The 15972-nt window shown below is 40.6% G+C and overlaps 1 protein-coding gene across 2 annotated transcripts; it reads left to right on the top strand.

The window, feature by feature from the left end:
- Window positions 1-797: 797 nt before the first annotated feature.
- On the top strand, window positions 798-15867 carry LOC110966836 (AP-4 complex accessory subunit RUSC2). Of its 2 annotated transcripts, none has more exons than XM_022216319.2 (10): window positions 798-939; window positions 4679-6053; window positions 6909-7203; window positions 8258-9268; window positions 11746-11822; window positions 11961-12135; window positions 12283-12388; window positions 12499-12545; window positions 13332-13995; window positions 14151-15867. In XM_022216319.2, exons 2-10 carry the CDS (start codon window positions 4737-4739, stop codon window positions 14260-14262), a joined length of 3804 nt encoding a protein of 1267 aa, XP_022072011.2. In that variant the 5' UTR covers window positions 798-939; window positions 4679-4736; the 3' UTR covers window positions 14263-15867. The 2 variants fall into 2 exon arrangements, with proteins under 2 accessions (XP_022072011.2, XP_022072012.2); XM_022216320.2 differs by having other exon boundaries at window positions 801-1132.
- Window positions 15868-15972: the final 105 nt, after the last annotated feature.

The raw sequence follows: 15972 nt of genomic DNA, 5'->3' as shown, positions 1-15972 counted from the left end.
TCGGTTCTTTAGGTTTGTTACATATAAAACTCCCAAAATCTGAATCTGTGTTTTTGGGATTGTCATCTGTACACTGCAGTTTGAAGGTGGGAAACATTCAGCCATGGTGTCGACCAGGGAAGTTGCCATAAAAATATATCCGAAAAAAAAAATATCAGACTTGGAAATTGAGAGTTGAACAAGTTCTTGTAGATTAAGAGCCACATCAGAGAACAACATCACCACTGAGTTGATTGTTTTTATATCCACACATTAAATATTTACATCCTTGCTGCATCGCTAGCTGATGCTCTTTGTCACCACTGGGGGGCGTCCTGAGCCAGTTTACCCAGATGAATGTGGAGCATCACATTTAAGATGTGGTTAAAACTGCACTGTGTGCTGTTAAATGTAATATTTTATTAACTTATTATTGCTGCAGCAGCAGACTGCAGCCGCTGTCTATGTTGTTTATTGCAATCAGAGTGTTGTTCATATGGGGATGGATTTAAAAAAAAAAACATTGTGACAATGAATGAGAATATTAAAGCTACAAATGAGAAGATGTGACAATAAAATTTATCTGATTTATGTCTATTGGGCTGCATTTTGAATTATTTTCCCTCTCAGTCCTGATTTGGATCTTTGTGAGTCATTGTGAGGAGCAGAGTGATCATTTTGGGCTCTGCTTTTTAACTGGGATGTAAGTTGTAAGCCTACTGATGTTTATTTTTATCATGCCTGAAAAAAAGAAAAAAAAACAGGTGTCTTAGATGCTGCGAGTCGCAGGGACTTCTCTCTCCTGATTGGCCGAAGCCGCCGTGACGCAGCAGCTGAGCCATCCTGAGCGGAGCTGAAGCGGCGGCGTGGAGAGCCGTGGATCTGCCCGGACCCTCAGCCCCGGACCCTCAGCCCCGGACCGGCTCCATCCCACTCAGCACCACAGTTACTAATTAAAGGGTAAGCCGCGGATTTTAGGTAAAAGATCTGCAAACAGCAGCTTTATAATTCACATTTGACGCCAAAAGCTCGTCGAATGCAGCTTTGACAGAAAATATTTGCATCATTTCGGATGTAATCATGCATATATGAGGAGGCTGCAAACCAAAGTCACCTGAGGAGAGGCTCACCTTTGACTGAGGGCTGGTTTCAAGTAGGTGATGCTTTCAAAGTCTGTCACTCAGCTGTATTTTCTGTCTCATCTTTGATCTTGCTGCTTGTGATGGGGGTGTGTTTGTGTGTTCTACTTCTAAATGAATCGAGATGCTACTTCTGCCATGTTTCTTTGATTTATTTATGATTTGTCTTGGCATCCATATGTGCACGCTCTCTGCTGCTCAGCATATTATCCTGCTGAACATCCCTCTGATAATCCGGCACACAGAACCTCCTGAAACTTTCCCTCCTCTCCTCCTCTGTAATGATGCCTCATCCGTCATAACAAGCAGCATCCTGACCACTGTGGCCCTCACACTCTTTGTCCCGTCCGTCACGTTAGACGGCTGACTTGACCTGACAGACATTTCCAGAAAGAAATAGTTCAGATAATCGCAGCCATCTCAGGCTGGGAGCTGCTCGGAGCTGCTTGGCATAGATTTCTGGTCTGCGAGATAAGAAGACTTCCAGCAGGGATAAACACGCAGCTTTGCACCGGAATGGTTCGACCTCTGCAGACTACTGGTCCGTCACACTGGCCTAGTTTGCAGTGGTGTTGGAAAATTCAAGGTTCAGTAAAGAAATATTACAAAACCAGGCATGCATAGTACTTCACTGACAAGCACAACTAAGATGCAAACTTCTATCTACAAAAAATGACTAGTACTGCAAAAACTGTAATGTATAAATCAATCTTTGACACCGAGGGTACAAATTATGCTTTACTTTACATTCACTGGGGAAATGTTTTTGTCTTATGTGACTCACATTTTTACTTCACACCTACACAAACACTGGGAGCAAAGAAAAGTGCCTGAGGAAGAAGCATCTCTGTGATGAAAAGCCTTTCTGTTCTACCTGCACCTAAAAATAACGTCTTTGTTTTGGATTTATGCAAATAAATGCCAAATAGTGATTTTGTTTCCCCAGAAATAACAGACCTGAAAGTATCTAAAGGCAAATCATCAACACATTACACATTTAAATCTGAAAATATTGAATTATTTATGGTTAATTTAATTGGAATATATGTATTTTTGTAACTTTTATTTTACCAGGAAGTCCCTTGAGATTAAAAACCTCTTTTCTGAGGGAGACCTGGCCAAGACAGAGAATGTAAAATGTTCACAGTGTATAGAACAATTAATACAATTCAGATGTACTTAAATAAGACACAAAACAAAAGATGGAAAAAGAAAATAACTGATCAGGAAAAGCACTCATGGACACACACACACACACACACACACATATATACAGTTTACATAAATAAAGTTTCATAGTGTTTATAGTAAATGCTAATTTGTGACATCTGTCTCTAGATGTGTTTTTGTAGGACTAAGAGGGTATGAACCGAAACAATACAAAACAATCAGCCTTTATTAATCCAGCAGTGGGAAAATTTGCATTGTTCCAGCAGCAAAAGGGACAATGCAAACATTTAATGATAACAAATTAAAAAAAATACATAATTCTTCCATATGTGGATGTTGATTGTCTACATTCCTCTGGATGTGGAGAAAAATAAACTGAATAACTAAAAGAGTGAGGTAAAGTACATCATAAAGCTAGAAAAAAACCTCAATGTAATAATCAGAATGCAACTACATCTGGAACAGACTTCATGAAAACAGCGGACAGAACAGCAAGTTTGATTCTGATACAATTTCAAATGCTCATTTTTTACTGTTTTGAATGAGAGATGTAGAGAAGGTGGATCTAATCATTTTCTCCCACAGCTCGTCCTGCTTTTAGACTGAAGTTTACCCACCTACAAACATATTCTCACTCATGTTTAGAACATCTTAACCGACACATCATATTAATCTCCGGTCTCTGAGAAAACGTAGATGAGGAGAATCTGACCCCCTTTTGCTTTGAAGCAGCTGCCAAAGAAATAATCATCAAGCAGCTTTTCTACCACTTTTAACAGGCAATAAGAAAGTTAAGCAGCTTGTGTCTCCTCTTGTGGTAAATATGTGCAATAAATAAGGATTAACCTCAGTTATTAGGGACGGTACGTGTGATCGGACCGGTTATTACTGCCTGAGAGCGTTTTATTGACGTGTTTACCGTTTGCTGCTATGACCAGGATTTTGTTGTTGTGGTGCTGAAAAAATAATCTGCAACTCTTTCATGTTGTTGTATTATTTCCAGGTGTAGATGACTGCAAAGACGGAGAATAATTCGTCTGAAACGTGTAGTTTTCTAAACATGACGTTCAGAGAAGTGTTCTTGTTCTCTATGGTCAAACATCATTAGCACTCTCCAGCGTTGTTTAAATATTTTATACGCAGTTTTATTTTCTACTTATTCCCTGTGAGCATGACTCTAATTCCACTACCTGTGCGTTTTCCCGAAGTCAGTCTGAGTGTGTTTAAATCAGGAGCTCTGTGCGTGAACACGATAGAAGACTTTGCTTTAACTAAACTGATGTGAAAGTGTATTTACTCTTAGCAGTGCCAGTGGAGCATCTCTGCAGTGCAGCTGCCCTAGTTACAGAGCAGCCGAGTAACTGTGAGAGACGGTGGTTGGCTCTGGCAGCAAGAGGAGGAGTTTGTTAATGGTTGACTGAATTATAGAGTGTAGGCTGCTCTGAGGGCCAGATCCAGACGACACGGTAGGACTAAGACCTGAGGACCAGCGGGGAGAAGTGAAGCAGCAGACTGAGCCAGCGCTAGCCAGCAGTTGAGCTTCATATAGTTGTTTTTTTTCTGTTTTGCTAATCAATAAAGTGTGTAATTAGGTCCCAGATTCAACGGGTCTGTCTCAGATATGCAGCTAGAAATTCCACCGGTTCATCGGGCCACCTACACACGCACTATTTACTCCTTAATCTGGTTATGTGACGAGGCCTGAAGATCAAAACAAACACCTCGCATGCAGACGGTGACAACAAAGATAGAATTTATCCAGAGTTTATTTTAACCCTCGTGTCGTCCTGCGGGTCAGAATTGAGCCGGTTTAAAGTTTGAAAACGTGGAGAAAAAAATATTTTCACAGTGAAACTTCTGATGTCCACATTTTCAACATTTTTGGTGGAAAAAAAATGTTTAAAGTGTTTCTTTAAGAACATTCACATAAAAATCAACCAAAATCCAGCGAATTTCGCTGGATTTTGGTTGATTTTTATGTGAATGTTCTTAAGAAAATATTTGAAGTTTAACTGATATATATGTAATCACTTTAGATATTTTTAGGATTTTTTTGGAAGATTTTTTACCCATTTTTTCAAAATATTTACAAGGGAAACTTTGAAGGAATTATTGGAATTTTCTTCCTGAAGGTTTTGCATTTTTTGCAGAATTTTTGGATTTTTTTCAGATGAGAAAACAATATTTTTTGGTGCCCGTAAATGAGGACAACAGGAGGGTTAAATGCAACCTTAAAATATGTTTTCATGGCTTGCAGAAAAAATGAATTAAAATACTCCTAAGTTAAGTTTTATCACTACTTAAGCTGATAACGTTATACCGTAATTGTACCCTCTGTGTGCTGTGTTTTAGTGCATAAATGTGATGATTCTTTGCTTTTCGTCTTTTAGGATGTAATTACAGGAACATGGAGACAGCGTGGTGCGTGGTCCAGCCTCATCCAGCAGTATGATCGGAGCCTCCAGTCTCTCCGGTGACACCCTGATAGCCTGCCACTTCCCCGTGGTGCAGCTCCCCACCTGGCAGCTCCCCGTCCAGGCCCTGTGTGGCTCGGCCAAGAGGACCAGCCGGCTGTGCTCGGTGGGCCTGACCAGGGCCGTGTCCCTCCCGGAGCGGGACTCGCTGAACCGGGAACATGCCTTCACCGGCGGCCGGAGGCATTTCTCCAGCAGCTACAGCAGCCTGAACGAGGACCGAGCGGAGGAGGAAGGTACCAGCGACAGCAGCGGCAGGTATGACTCCACCTCATCGCCCGAAGAGACGAGCTCCCTCCTGAGGAAGGACAACTCTGCAGCTCGAGTCAGTCTGCGCTCACACAACTCATTCCTACCTAATCCAGAGCTGGATGAGGAGGAGGAGGATGAAGATAGCGATGGAGATAATCTACACAGATATCATGAGGACTCATCTTTTGTGTTGCATGGAAACTCCAATTGGCCCTTAAACAATGGAGCCACCAATTACACGATGTCCAGCGGGGACCTGGACAGCGAGTGGGGCAATGAAGGGACGATGCTGGGTACCGAAAGTGACCGAGAGTGGCTGTCTAACCAGCCCAACCAGATGGACTCGCTGCCACCTGAGTGCCAGTGCTTCCACAGGAGCAGATCTGGCAGCTCGGCTCGTTTAGAGCAGGACTCAGACAGACTGAAGGATAACATGTCCTGCTGCATCCACAGCCAGCACAAATGTTCCCCGGAGATGCTGTCCAACAGCCACACGGAGTTTCCCAGCGACTCCTCCTGCAACAGTTCTGACGGCGTCTTGGTGAACTTCTGCACCATCTACAACAGGAGCAACAATCCTGCCACTCCTTACAACCTCAGCAGCCCTGCCGTTCACCCCTCACAGTCGTCTGAGGGATCCGTGTTCCTCAACCTCCAACCTGTTCCACAAACTCCAAGCAAAGACGTCCACCACATGGCTGTTTGCTCTCCCCCGAAAGAGGAAATGACGCTTTCTGCTTCCTGCTGGTCTCCTCAAGGCCTCGACTCCAACTGCAACCTTTACTCGTTGGAGCCGCTTCCACCAGGTCTGTCTTCTCTGGAGGTGTCCGACCTGACCGCCTGTCTTCAAAGCCAGGGCACTCTGCCGATGGGGACGAACCAGAAGTACTACAAACTCGTGACCTGCGACCTTTCCTCCCAGTCGCCCAGCCCGGCCTGGTCCAGCCTCACCAGCTGCCCTGAGGGTCAGAGCAGGAGCAGCCCCTTCCCTCCGTCTGCCGAACAGAACAAAGAACCACAGCACAATGATGTCAAGAAGGTAACTAACCCTCGTCTTGTCCTGCGGGTCAAATTGACCCGTTTTAAAGTTTGAAAATGTGGGAAAAAAATTTATATTTTCACAGTGAAAACTTCCACATTTTCAGCATTTTTGGGAAATTTTTGAACATTTCTTGGTGGAAAAAAAGAAATGTTAAAAAAAGTTTCTTTAAGAAAATTCAGAAATTTTTTTTTCCAAATGTTCTTAAAGAATAGATTAAAACTTTTACTGATACATATGTGAGCACTTCAGATATTTTTAGGATTTTTTTGGAAGATTTTTACTCATTTTTTGAAAATATTTACATTTTTTTTGTACATTTTTTATTTCTTGTCAAATTTGGGGATTTTTTAAATGAAACTTTTAAGGAATTTTTGGAATTTTCTTCCTGAAGATTTTGCATTTTTTTATATAAATTTGGGGAATTTTTTGCAGAATTTTTGAAATTTTTTCAGACAAGGAAACAATATTTTTTGGTGCCCGTAAATGAGACAACAGGAGGGTTGAGGAGGAAAAAAAGGGCAATTTTTGTAGTACTGAAATGAATGAGAAGTATCCAAAAATGATACAGAAATGGTGGAAAAATAGGACTGCTTCTTAGGCCAAAAAATGTCTTTAAATCCTTTTTGATCAAAGCATTGTCACAAAGCTGAAGTGAGTTCTGCTATTGTTCGGTAGAAAGACTTTCATCTAGCTCTGAAATATAACCCTCTGTTGTAATTGACAACTATTTTTCGGAAACAGCATCCAGACCAAAATCCATTTATAAAAAACTGTTAAAATTCCCTACAAGCCTGATGGATTTTGCTGTGTGAAACCTAAGGAGTTCTGTCTTCTCTTGTCCATCCCCACCAGGACAAAGAGGATCTACCAAAGGAAAAGAGGTTCTCCTCTGCAAAGTTTGACGGTTCTCAGCTCCACATCATCGACTGCCAGCTTGCCACCACCTCCACTGACAAATCCCCCTGCAGGAAGGAGCAGACAGGCAGCATCCAGAACCTCTCCCACTCGCCTCGTTCGCTGTGGCCCAGCAAGTGTAGCCCACAGAGCAGTAATTGCCAAGACACAAGAGCTCCGTCCACACAGCCATCTGTGCTTCAGGACCAGGAGCACAGCAACACTGCTGCCACCGTGAAGGGAAAGGCGACGGGTAAGAGAGAGAAATCAGGTGTTTTATCTTTGTTGTTTAGGTCATGATACAATGAAAGATGTAGAACAGAGTATGTTGTTTTGTTAATCCTCGTGTCGTCCAGCAGGTCAAATTGACCTGGTTTGAAAATGTGGGAAAAAATTTACTTTCACGGTGAAACTTCTGCTGTCCACATTTTCTACATTTTTGGAAAATGTTTGAACATTTTTTGGTGGAAAAAAAGAAATGTTAAAAATGTTTCTTATGAACATTCACATAAAAATCAACCAAAATCCATATTTTTATGTGAATGTTCTTAAGAGAACAGTAGAAGTTTTACTGGTATATATGTAATCACTTTTGACATTTTTAGGATTTTTTGGAAGATTTTTACTAATTTTTTGAAAATATTCACAAGGATTTTCTTGCCAAATTTGGAGGATTTTTTAAAAATAAAACCTTTAAGGAAAACTTTTAAGTAATTTTTGGAATTTTCTTCCTGAAGGTTTTGCAAATTTTCCGAAATTTGGGGAATTTTTTGCTGAATTTTTGGATTTTTTTAGACAAGGAAACAATATTTTTTGGTGCCTTTAAATGAAGACAACAGGAGACAATGCATCTTAAATCTCTTGTTAAGTCAAACAATCTTGAAATGATCTTGTTTTGAGTTGAATTTTACAAGAAAGCTCAAAATAAGTTTAATACATTTCAAATTAGGAGGTTACATGAAAGCAAAAATCTATTTTTGAGTGAAAAACGGCTATTTTCTTTAGAATGTCTGGCTTATTTTAGGACACCTAAGCTTGACAATCCTGATAAAACATAGCTTAAAATAAATTTTACCAGCTAATTTTAAGATCTCAGTATTCTAAATATCATATCGTATTTCAAGAAATCTTACCAAGACATTTTTCACTTGTTCTATTGGCAGATTTTTTCACTTATTTCAAGGTAAAAGTTCCTTGAAATATATTTTTTTTTCTTGTTTTGAGAGGGGCTTTTTTTTTTCCAGTGTAGAACAGAGTATTTTGTTATATTAAGTGACTCTAGTATCTGTTTCTCGCCTTCTTCTCAGGAGTGTTGGAGAAAGACGTGGTCCGCTACAGTAAGGCCCAGAGGCCGACCTCGCTGCCCATCCAGCCGTTTGTCCTGATCCCCACAGGAAAACCTCAGGCCCAGCACCTCGGATGTCTTCTGGAGCAGTACCTAAACCAAAAGAGCAACAAATCTGGAAGCTCCCAGGAAGGCTCCAAGTTTACGGTGAAACGCAGCCAGTGCTTTTCTAACCTCCAGCAGTCACCTCTGGGCAGCCAGTGCCCCATCCTCCTGGAGGCTCCTTCCAGCTCCGACACCTGCTCCACCTGCACCCCGAGCCCAGAGTGCTTCACCCGCAGACATACGTGGAGTCAGTCCAGCAGAACCCAGGGAGGCCTGAGTCCATGCACATCAAGAGGCAGTCTGGATCACAACGTCCTGAAGCCCAGAATAGTTCAGGTGCAAGAAAAAACAAGTCCGTACTCAGGCAAAACTCAGACAAGCACTTTTTTAAATCTGATGTCAGCTCCAAATCAATCCAACCTGGTGAAGATTCCCACCTACCAGGACCTTATCCACCTCACTCCTGAGCAGAGCCGTGCTAGTCCAGAGTCCAAAAGTCTAGATCAGTCCCAAACCCGCACCTGCTACAACTCAGTATTCTCTCATACACCTCCCACTTTACCTCTAACCACAGACAGCCATCACCCGAACAGACAGGCCTCTCTGTCTCCTCCAGCAGCTTCTCTACAGCAGCAGAAGTTCCCTCAGTATCGAGCAACACCTGCAGCCGACTCTGGCTTTTTTCACAGCAGTTTCACGGCTGCCCTCTCCTCAGTGGCTCCTCTTTCCTCTTTGAGCTCTCTCATCTCCTTGGCCGCTTCTGGGCTGCATCCACAGCAAATCCCAGAGTCTGCTGGGCCGAGTTCAAAGCCAAGTCAGAGCCATCACAGCGAATCTCTGATCCTGAGTGACAAGCCGCCCACAGAGTTCTGCCTTTCCCCCGATACGTCTTATGAGTCCATGTCTATCAGCCATCTGCAGAGAAGAGGTGAGGGTCAGCTACTGACTGCTGCGCTGTGTCATTACCCTGGAAAAAAATGCACCGCTCAAAACAAGAAAAGAAAGCTTATTTCAAGGAACTTTTACCTTGAAATAAGTGAAAAAATCTGCCAATAGAATAAATGAAAAATGTCTTGGTAAGATTTCTTTAAATAAGATATGACGTTTAGAATACTGAGATCTTAAAATTAGCTGGAAAAACTTATTTTAAGCTTGATTTTACCAGAATTGCCAAGCTAAGATGTATTAACCCTCCTGTTGTCCTCATTTACGGGCACCAAAAAATATTGTTCCCTTGTCTGAAAAAAATTCAAAAATTCAGCCAAAAAAATCCCTAAATTTATTTTTTTTAAAAACTTGCAAAACCTTCAGGAAGAAAATTCCAATAATTCCTTAAAGGTTTCCCTTAAAAGTTTTAGTTTAAAAAGTCCCCAAATTTGGCAAGAAATAGAGATTAAAAAAAATTTGTAAATATTTTTAAAAAAGGAATGAAAATCATCAAAAAAAATCCTTAAAAATATCTAAAGTGATTACATATATATCAGTAAAACTTTTAATATTTTCTTTAAGGACATTCATAAAAAAAATCAACCAAAATCAACCAAAATTCACTGGATTTTGGTTGATTTTTTTGTGAATGTCCTTAATAAACATTAATTTTTTTAGCATTTCTTTTTTTCCACCCAAAAATATTCAAAGATTAAGATGGAAGTTGTCACTGTGCAAGTATATTTTTTCTCACATTTTCAAACTTTAAAATGGGTCAATTTGACCCGCACGATGACGTGAAGGTTAAAACAAGATAATTTCAAGATTGTTTGACTTTACAAGATATTTAAGATGCATTGTCCTAAAACAAGTCCCTCCATCTTGCTGAAATGTCACTTGTTAAGTGAATTGATGTTAAATCATGTGAGATGAGACATTTTGACTAAAAATAGGACAAACAGACTTGGTAAGATTTTACATTTTTGCAGTGTACCTAAAACACAGCTGACAAATTGGAACGTGAATGCAGAGAGAGGGAGCCAGTATCAGTAATGACAGGATCCCTCCTTGTTTGGAAGGTCTAACCAGTGATGAGCTGTTAAGAGCAGCAATAATAACTCGGTGTACTGCAGCAGTGACTTCAATACCCTGAAGGGGCTTCCTCTCAAACATGACCTATTTTTAACTCTCCCTGCTCAGGATTGGCTGAGCCTTCTGCTCGGTAGCCTATGTGTGCGAGCTCCGGGAGAGGACGACGGGGAGAGGATGTAGTAGGAGCAGTGCAAATGATTTATATCACAGCTAATCATTTTGTTTTAGTGGTACCATATGGGCCACTTGGTGTGAATTTAATTATGTAAATGAGAGCCTCGCGCGATGCCTTGACGGAGGCTTTCGCAGCAGCGGTGAGGAGTCGGTGTGGCGCAGCACTGCAGGCAGGATCAACATGCATAAAGAATTTACCGTGACATTTGCAGAGGCTAGCCGGTACGAGACGAGGAAAGAGAGAGGAAGGGGAAAGCAAGTCAATGAGGATCACTGCTGAGATGAAAAGTGACTCTTTCATCTGTAGTTCCCGTCCACATTTGCATTTGTGCAGTATGATAATGAACCTTGAAAGCATCCTCTCATATTTCTACACATTGACCTAGTTAGAGAGGTGACAATCTTCCTAATTTTTGGTTTGAGTTTTTTAAAACAGGGAAAAATCTGCCAGTCCAGTGCCAGCATTTTAACTTCTACTAGAAAAGTGTTGATTGATATTTAGCAGAAACAAATTAGATTTATCCCAGTACCAGAGTTTTAGGTGCTAATAATAAGCAGAAATTGCAGAAAACCGCAAGATTACATGTACTGTTTAAACAGTTTAACCCTCCTGTTGTCTTCATTTATGGGCACCAAAAAATATTGTTTCTTTGTCTGAAAAAAAAAAGAAATTTCAATGAAAAATTCCCCAAATTTCCTGAAATTTGCAAAACCTTCAGGAAGAAAATTCCAAGAATTTCTTAAAAGTTTCCCTTAAAAAATTTATTTGAATTAAAAAAAAAATCACCCAAATTTTGCAAGAAAATTCTTGTAAATATTTTCAAAAAATGAGTAAAAATCTTCCAAAAAGTCCTAAAAATATCTAAAGTGATTACATTATTATATTTTCTTTAAGAACATTCACAAAAGAATCAACCAAAGTCCATCGAAACTTTGGTTGATTTTGGTTTTGGATTTTGGTTGATATTTTGTGAATGTTCTTAAGAAACATTTTTTGAATATTTCTTTTTTTTCCAATAAAAAATGTTCAAAATTTTCCCCCAAAATGTTGAAAATGTGGACATCAGAAATTTAATTTTGAAAATATATTTTTTTCTCACATTTTATTAAAACGGGTCAATTTGACCCGCAGGACGACACGAGGGTTAAAGACATCCGAGTTTGTATCTGCCCTCACTTCACCTCATCCAACCTGTCTGTCGTTGTCTCCAGGCTTGCTGAGGTCTGTGAGCAGAGCTGTGGATTTGATCATGACTCATTTTGGCAGCAGCAGAGACCCTGAAGAAAAGGTACAAATGTGCAGCTTTAAGCACCATGAATAGCACAGTGCCAAACTGGTATCACTCACATCCTCGAAAAGGAGTCAAATAACTTGTGTCAGCAAGAAATACTGAATGCTGTGTAACATTTCTCTCCTTCTGGCTCAGATGCGTCTGGGTAACAGCTCCTGTAGTCCCACAATCGCCGGTTTAGTCCTGGAACACTTGTGTCCAGCCATCCAGAATATTTTAGAAGACGGTCTTCGGGATCACAAGCTGGATTTCATCATTGGGCAGCGTCGCAACCACTCCTGGAATGTGGTGGAGATCTCTACCAGGATTGGTTTGTATAGTTAACACCATTTATTGGGGAGAAGCTATCATGAGTGTACCTCTGGATCAGTTTGCTAAGCAGTACTTGTTTGTGGTGCACTGTTTGTCCTGAGCTCTTTGACAAACACTTTCTGGTTTCTGTCCTACTTGGCTCCAGGTCCGTCCACCAGGGTCCTCCAAAGTCTCGTCTCCAAAATCAGACATTGTCCACAACTCACCACCCACTGCATGAGACTGAGAGCCTTCCTCATGGGCCTGCTTAAGTAAGTTGTCTGTCGTATTAATGATGAAATTAATGAAAAAAGAGGACTGCTATTAAAGTTTCTGCACCTAAAACCATTTATTTCTTTGTCGGTTTTGTGTTCAATGACAGTTTGAGAGCATTGGAGTTCTGGCTCAGTCACCTTCAGAGTCAAAGAGGTGAGTACGCTTTAATTTACTGAACTTTTTTCTGTACATGAAAGACGGCCACTGGATTGCTATTTTGAATCCTCAAGTTTGAAATGTAGCTGTTGTCCATTTGTCTTTGTGAAACTGGATGTAACAAGTGAGGGAAAATAAACATGCCCATATTGTAATGATCTATCGATCACAAGCTAGCCCTGCCCCTAAAGAATACCTTTCTTTTTCATCTAATTTACTCTAAATTGGGCCATAATTTACAAAATGAAGGTCATACTGTGTTGAAGAAGACTTGAAATAAGCAATTGAGACCACAAACTAATTCAGAAAATGTTTACTAAGCTAGTAAATCAAGTGAGAAGTAGAGTCATTTTCTCATTGACTTCTATACAGTCATGCTTTTCCTTGCTACTAGAGGAGTCGCCCCCTACTGGACATTACAGAGAGCGTGGGTTTAAGGCACTTCTGCTTTACTGTTCAGTCCCAGTGGCTACTATATTAGCAATATAGCTAACAATGTCAGCTGGACCAAGACTTTGGCCCATCCTCATGTAGCATAACAATTAAATGGATTGTAATTAAAGCTCAAATAACATTATCTCTTGGATTTCTGTATCTCCTGATTCAGCACCATTGCCGAGTTAACATTTTGTTTTGTCCTGCACTTCCAGTTCAGAATTATTCTTAAATCTGAGTACTTGTGGTTATTGCTAATTGGTGAATGTTCGCATGCTAACATATTAAATTGAAATCATGATCATAGTGAACATAGTTGTGTGTTGACCCCCGGTACCATTTCCACAGATGTCGTGACGACATACTACCATTCTTGGGGCTTCCTGACCATGTCGCTGGGTCGGTGTCAGCCCTTGTTTCAGGAGCTGCTTCTTCTCCTGCAGCCACTTTCTGTGCTGCCATTTGACCTCAACTTGCTCCTGGAGCCCCGACTGTTACACCACAGACAGCTATGTTCAGAAGAGCAGAGCGTTTTTCCGCCTCAGCCATGCTCAGCCCTTTTGGTGACCAGCTGGCCAAGACTACAGGCTGACAAGAAGATGTACAGCAGCTACAGCAGTCAGCCAACTAAGATGTCACACCCAGTAGGTCTGCAGCATCGTGAGCCTCTCAGCTCGCAAAATTCAAAGCAGCAGCATGGAAATACGCAAACCAACAGCAGTCCATTGTTGGCTCCTATTCCAGAGTGGCAGCCGAAGGATCCTGACCTTGTGGAAGGTGTTGATGGAGGGGACAGCAGCCAGAATCATGCAGACACTTGGTTTCAAATAAGTATGGACAGCCGGCAAGATGACAGGGGATCAGAGAAAGACAGTGGGACCCCGAATTCATCAGCCGCCGTCCAGAGTCCTTGTCAGGGCGGTTTGCGTTGGGCCAAACTGTTTGGAGCAGCCGACACGTCCACCAAAGCGCAGTCAGTTTCTCAGAGTTACACTGAAGCACAAAACAGAAGGTAAGAAGCAGCGAGCAATAGAACAGATTTTCGTGATAATCTGTGTTGCTCCTTAATCCCAAGTTTTTTTTGTTTGTTTGTTTGTGCAATCTAGATTGATGAGACAATGTGACATTCTGGTCATGAACAACATGTCTTTGTGATTTGTTTCCCAGGCTGCGGCGACCATCGCAGTGGCTGCATTTGGACAGATCGCAGCTCGGACGGTTGGCTCAGTCCATCAGGTCGATGAAGCTGGTCGGAGCTCGGACCGACAAGAGCTGCTAAAAACTGAGCTCACACAGAGAGGGGACTGTGTACTGTAATAACAGAAGTCTTAACTGCATGAAAAATACATACACAGCGCTCAACCACACTGCTGAACCGATGAGGAAGCACAGAAGTACAAGATTAACAGCTTTGGCAGTGGCCCATATTCATCAAGCTATTTGTAAATCCACAACTAAGCGTGTGTTCTGTCTGAGTTCTCATTTTAACCCTCCTGTTGTCTTCATTTATGGGCACAAAAAAATTTGTTTCCTTGTCTGAAAAAACAAACAAAAAAATTCAACAAAAAAAATCCCCAAATTTCTGAAAATTAGCAAAACCTTCAGGAAGAAAATTCTGATAATTCTGATTTTAAAAAATCCCCCAAATTTGGCAAGAAAATTCTTGCAATTATTTTTTTTTAAAAATTAGCAAAAATCTTCCAAAAAATTCTAAAAATATCTAAAATGATTACATACATATCAGTGAAACTTCTCTTTTTTTTAAGAACATTCACATAAGAATCAAATCAATTCCCTTGTCTGAAAAAAATCCAAAAATTCAGAAAAAAAAATCCCCAAATTTGCAAAACATTCAGGACAAAAGTTCCAATAATTCCTTCAAAGTTTCCCTTAAAAGTTCTACTTTAAAAAATACTCCAAATTTGGCATTTTTCAAAAATGAGTAAAAATCTTCCAAAAAAATCCTAAAAATATCTAAAATTATTACATATATATCAGTAAAACTTCCAATATTTTCTTTAAGAACATTCATGTAAAAATCAACCAAAATCCAGCGAATTTTGCTGGATTAAAAATGTCCCTTAGTTGTTGTTTTTTCTAATTTGTACTCAGTAGCTTGATGAATAAGGACCAATGCCCCAGTCTGTCTTTGCATTCTGGAGTAACCACAACTAGGTGCTTATGCTACTCTTCTTTCTATTTCTCGTAGGCGAATAGCAATCATAAAAATCTGAATATTGATCTGCTGTAGACTGTTGGACATTATTGTGGTGCAAAACTATCCATTCCTCATTTGTCACTGTCAATCTCTGCGTAGCTCAATCTTTCATTTCATCGATAAGTGGGAAAAAAAAGCAATACACTCTTTCCAGTGCCAAATATGCCACACACACACACACACACCAGCCTCTTGTAGTAGAATGTCAGTGATGTTTTTTTTCAGCATGTTGTTATTGTTGGTGCATGAACATACAGCAGTAGTTTCCTGCCTTTTCCTTGATCTCTAAACTTCCTCTTGGTGTTTTTATAGGCGTAGAGTTTGGATATTGTCCGGCAGTGGAATTTTAAATTCCCGGCAGCGTTTGGTTTCTACGGTTTTATGTCTTCCAGTGGAGTTTGTTGAGCTGCACAACTAAAAGCCCTCTTGTGGCTGTTTCAGGTATTTAACTGTGTGTCAGGTCTGTTTTGACGGGCTGGTGGTGAGATAAGATGGAGGAAAGTGAAGGAAACTGTGTTCTCTGCGTTTGCTGAATAGAGAATTTTTTTAAATGTAGTGCAATGATGTGAAATCTGTGAAACTGTTCCACCTTGTTTTATCCTCTGAATGCTTCCTCTAATGCCTGGAGACAATCAACCTTCTGTCAGTAAAGACTTTACATGTTTACCCGCCTGCTCTGTCCTGTGCCAGATGTTTTTGCAATCAAGAACAAAATGTTTTCATGGAAATGTGAAGACTTCCTGATAAGTTATTGGATTATGTTACCACCTC

This window comes from Acanthochromis polyacanthus, chromosome 18 (assembly GCF_021347895.1).
Source record: "Acanthochromis polyacanthus isolate Apoly-LR-REF ecotype Palm Island chromosome 18, KAUST_Apoly_ChrSc, whole genome shotgun sequence".
NCBI lineage: Eukaryota > Metazoa > Chordata > Actinopteri > Pomacentridae > Acanthochromis > Acanthochromis polyacanthus.
This window is presented reverse-complemented; position numbering and strand designations above follow the sequence as displayed.

Coding starts and splice junctions, on each gene's coding strand:
- LOC110966836 (XM_022216319.2), top strand. CDS start 4,737: ATGATCGGAGCCTCCAGTCTCTCCGGTGACACCCTGATAGCCTGCCAC. Junction 6,054..6,908: donor AGCACAATGATGTCAAGAAG/GTAACTAACCCT, acceptor CATCCCCACCAG/GACAAAGAGGATCTACCAAA. Junction 7,204..8,257: donor CGTGAAGGGAAAGGCGACGG/GTAAGAGAGAGA, acceptor CCTTCTTCTCAG/GAGTGTTGGAGAAAGACGTG.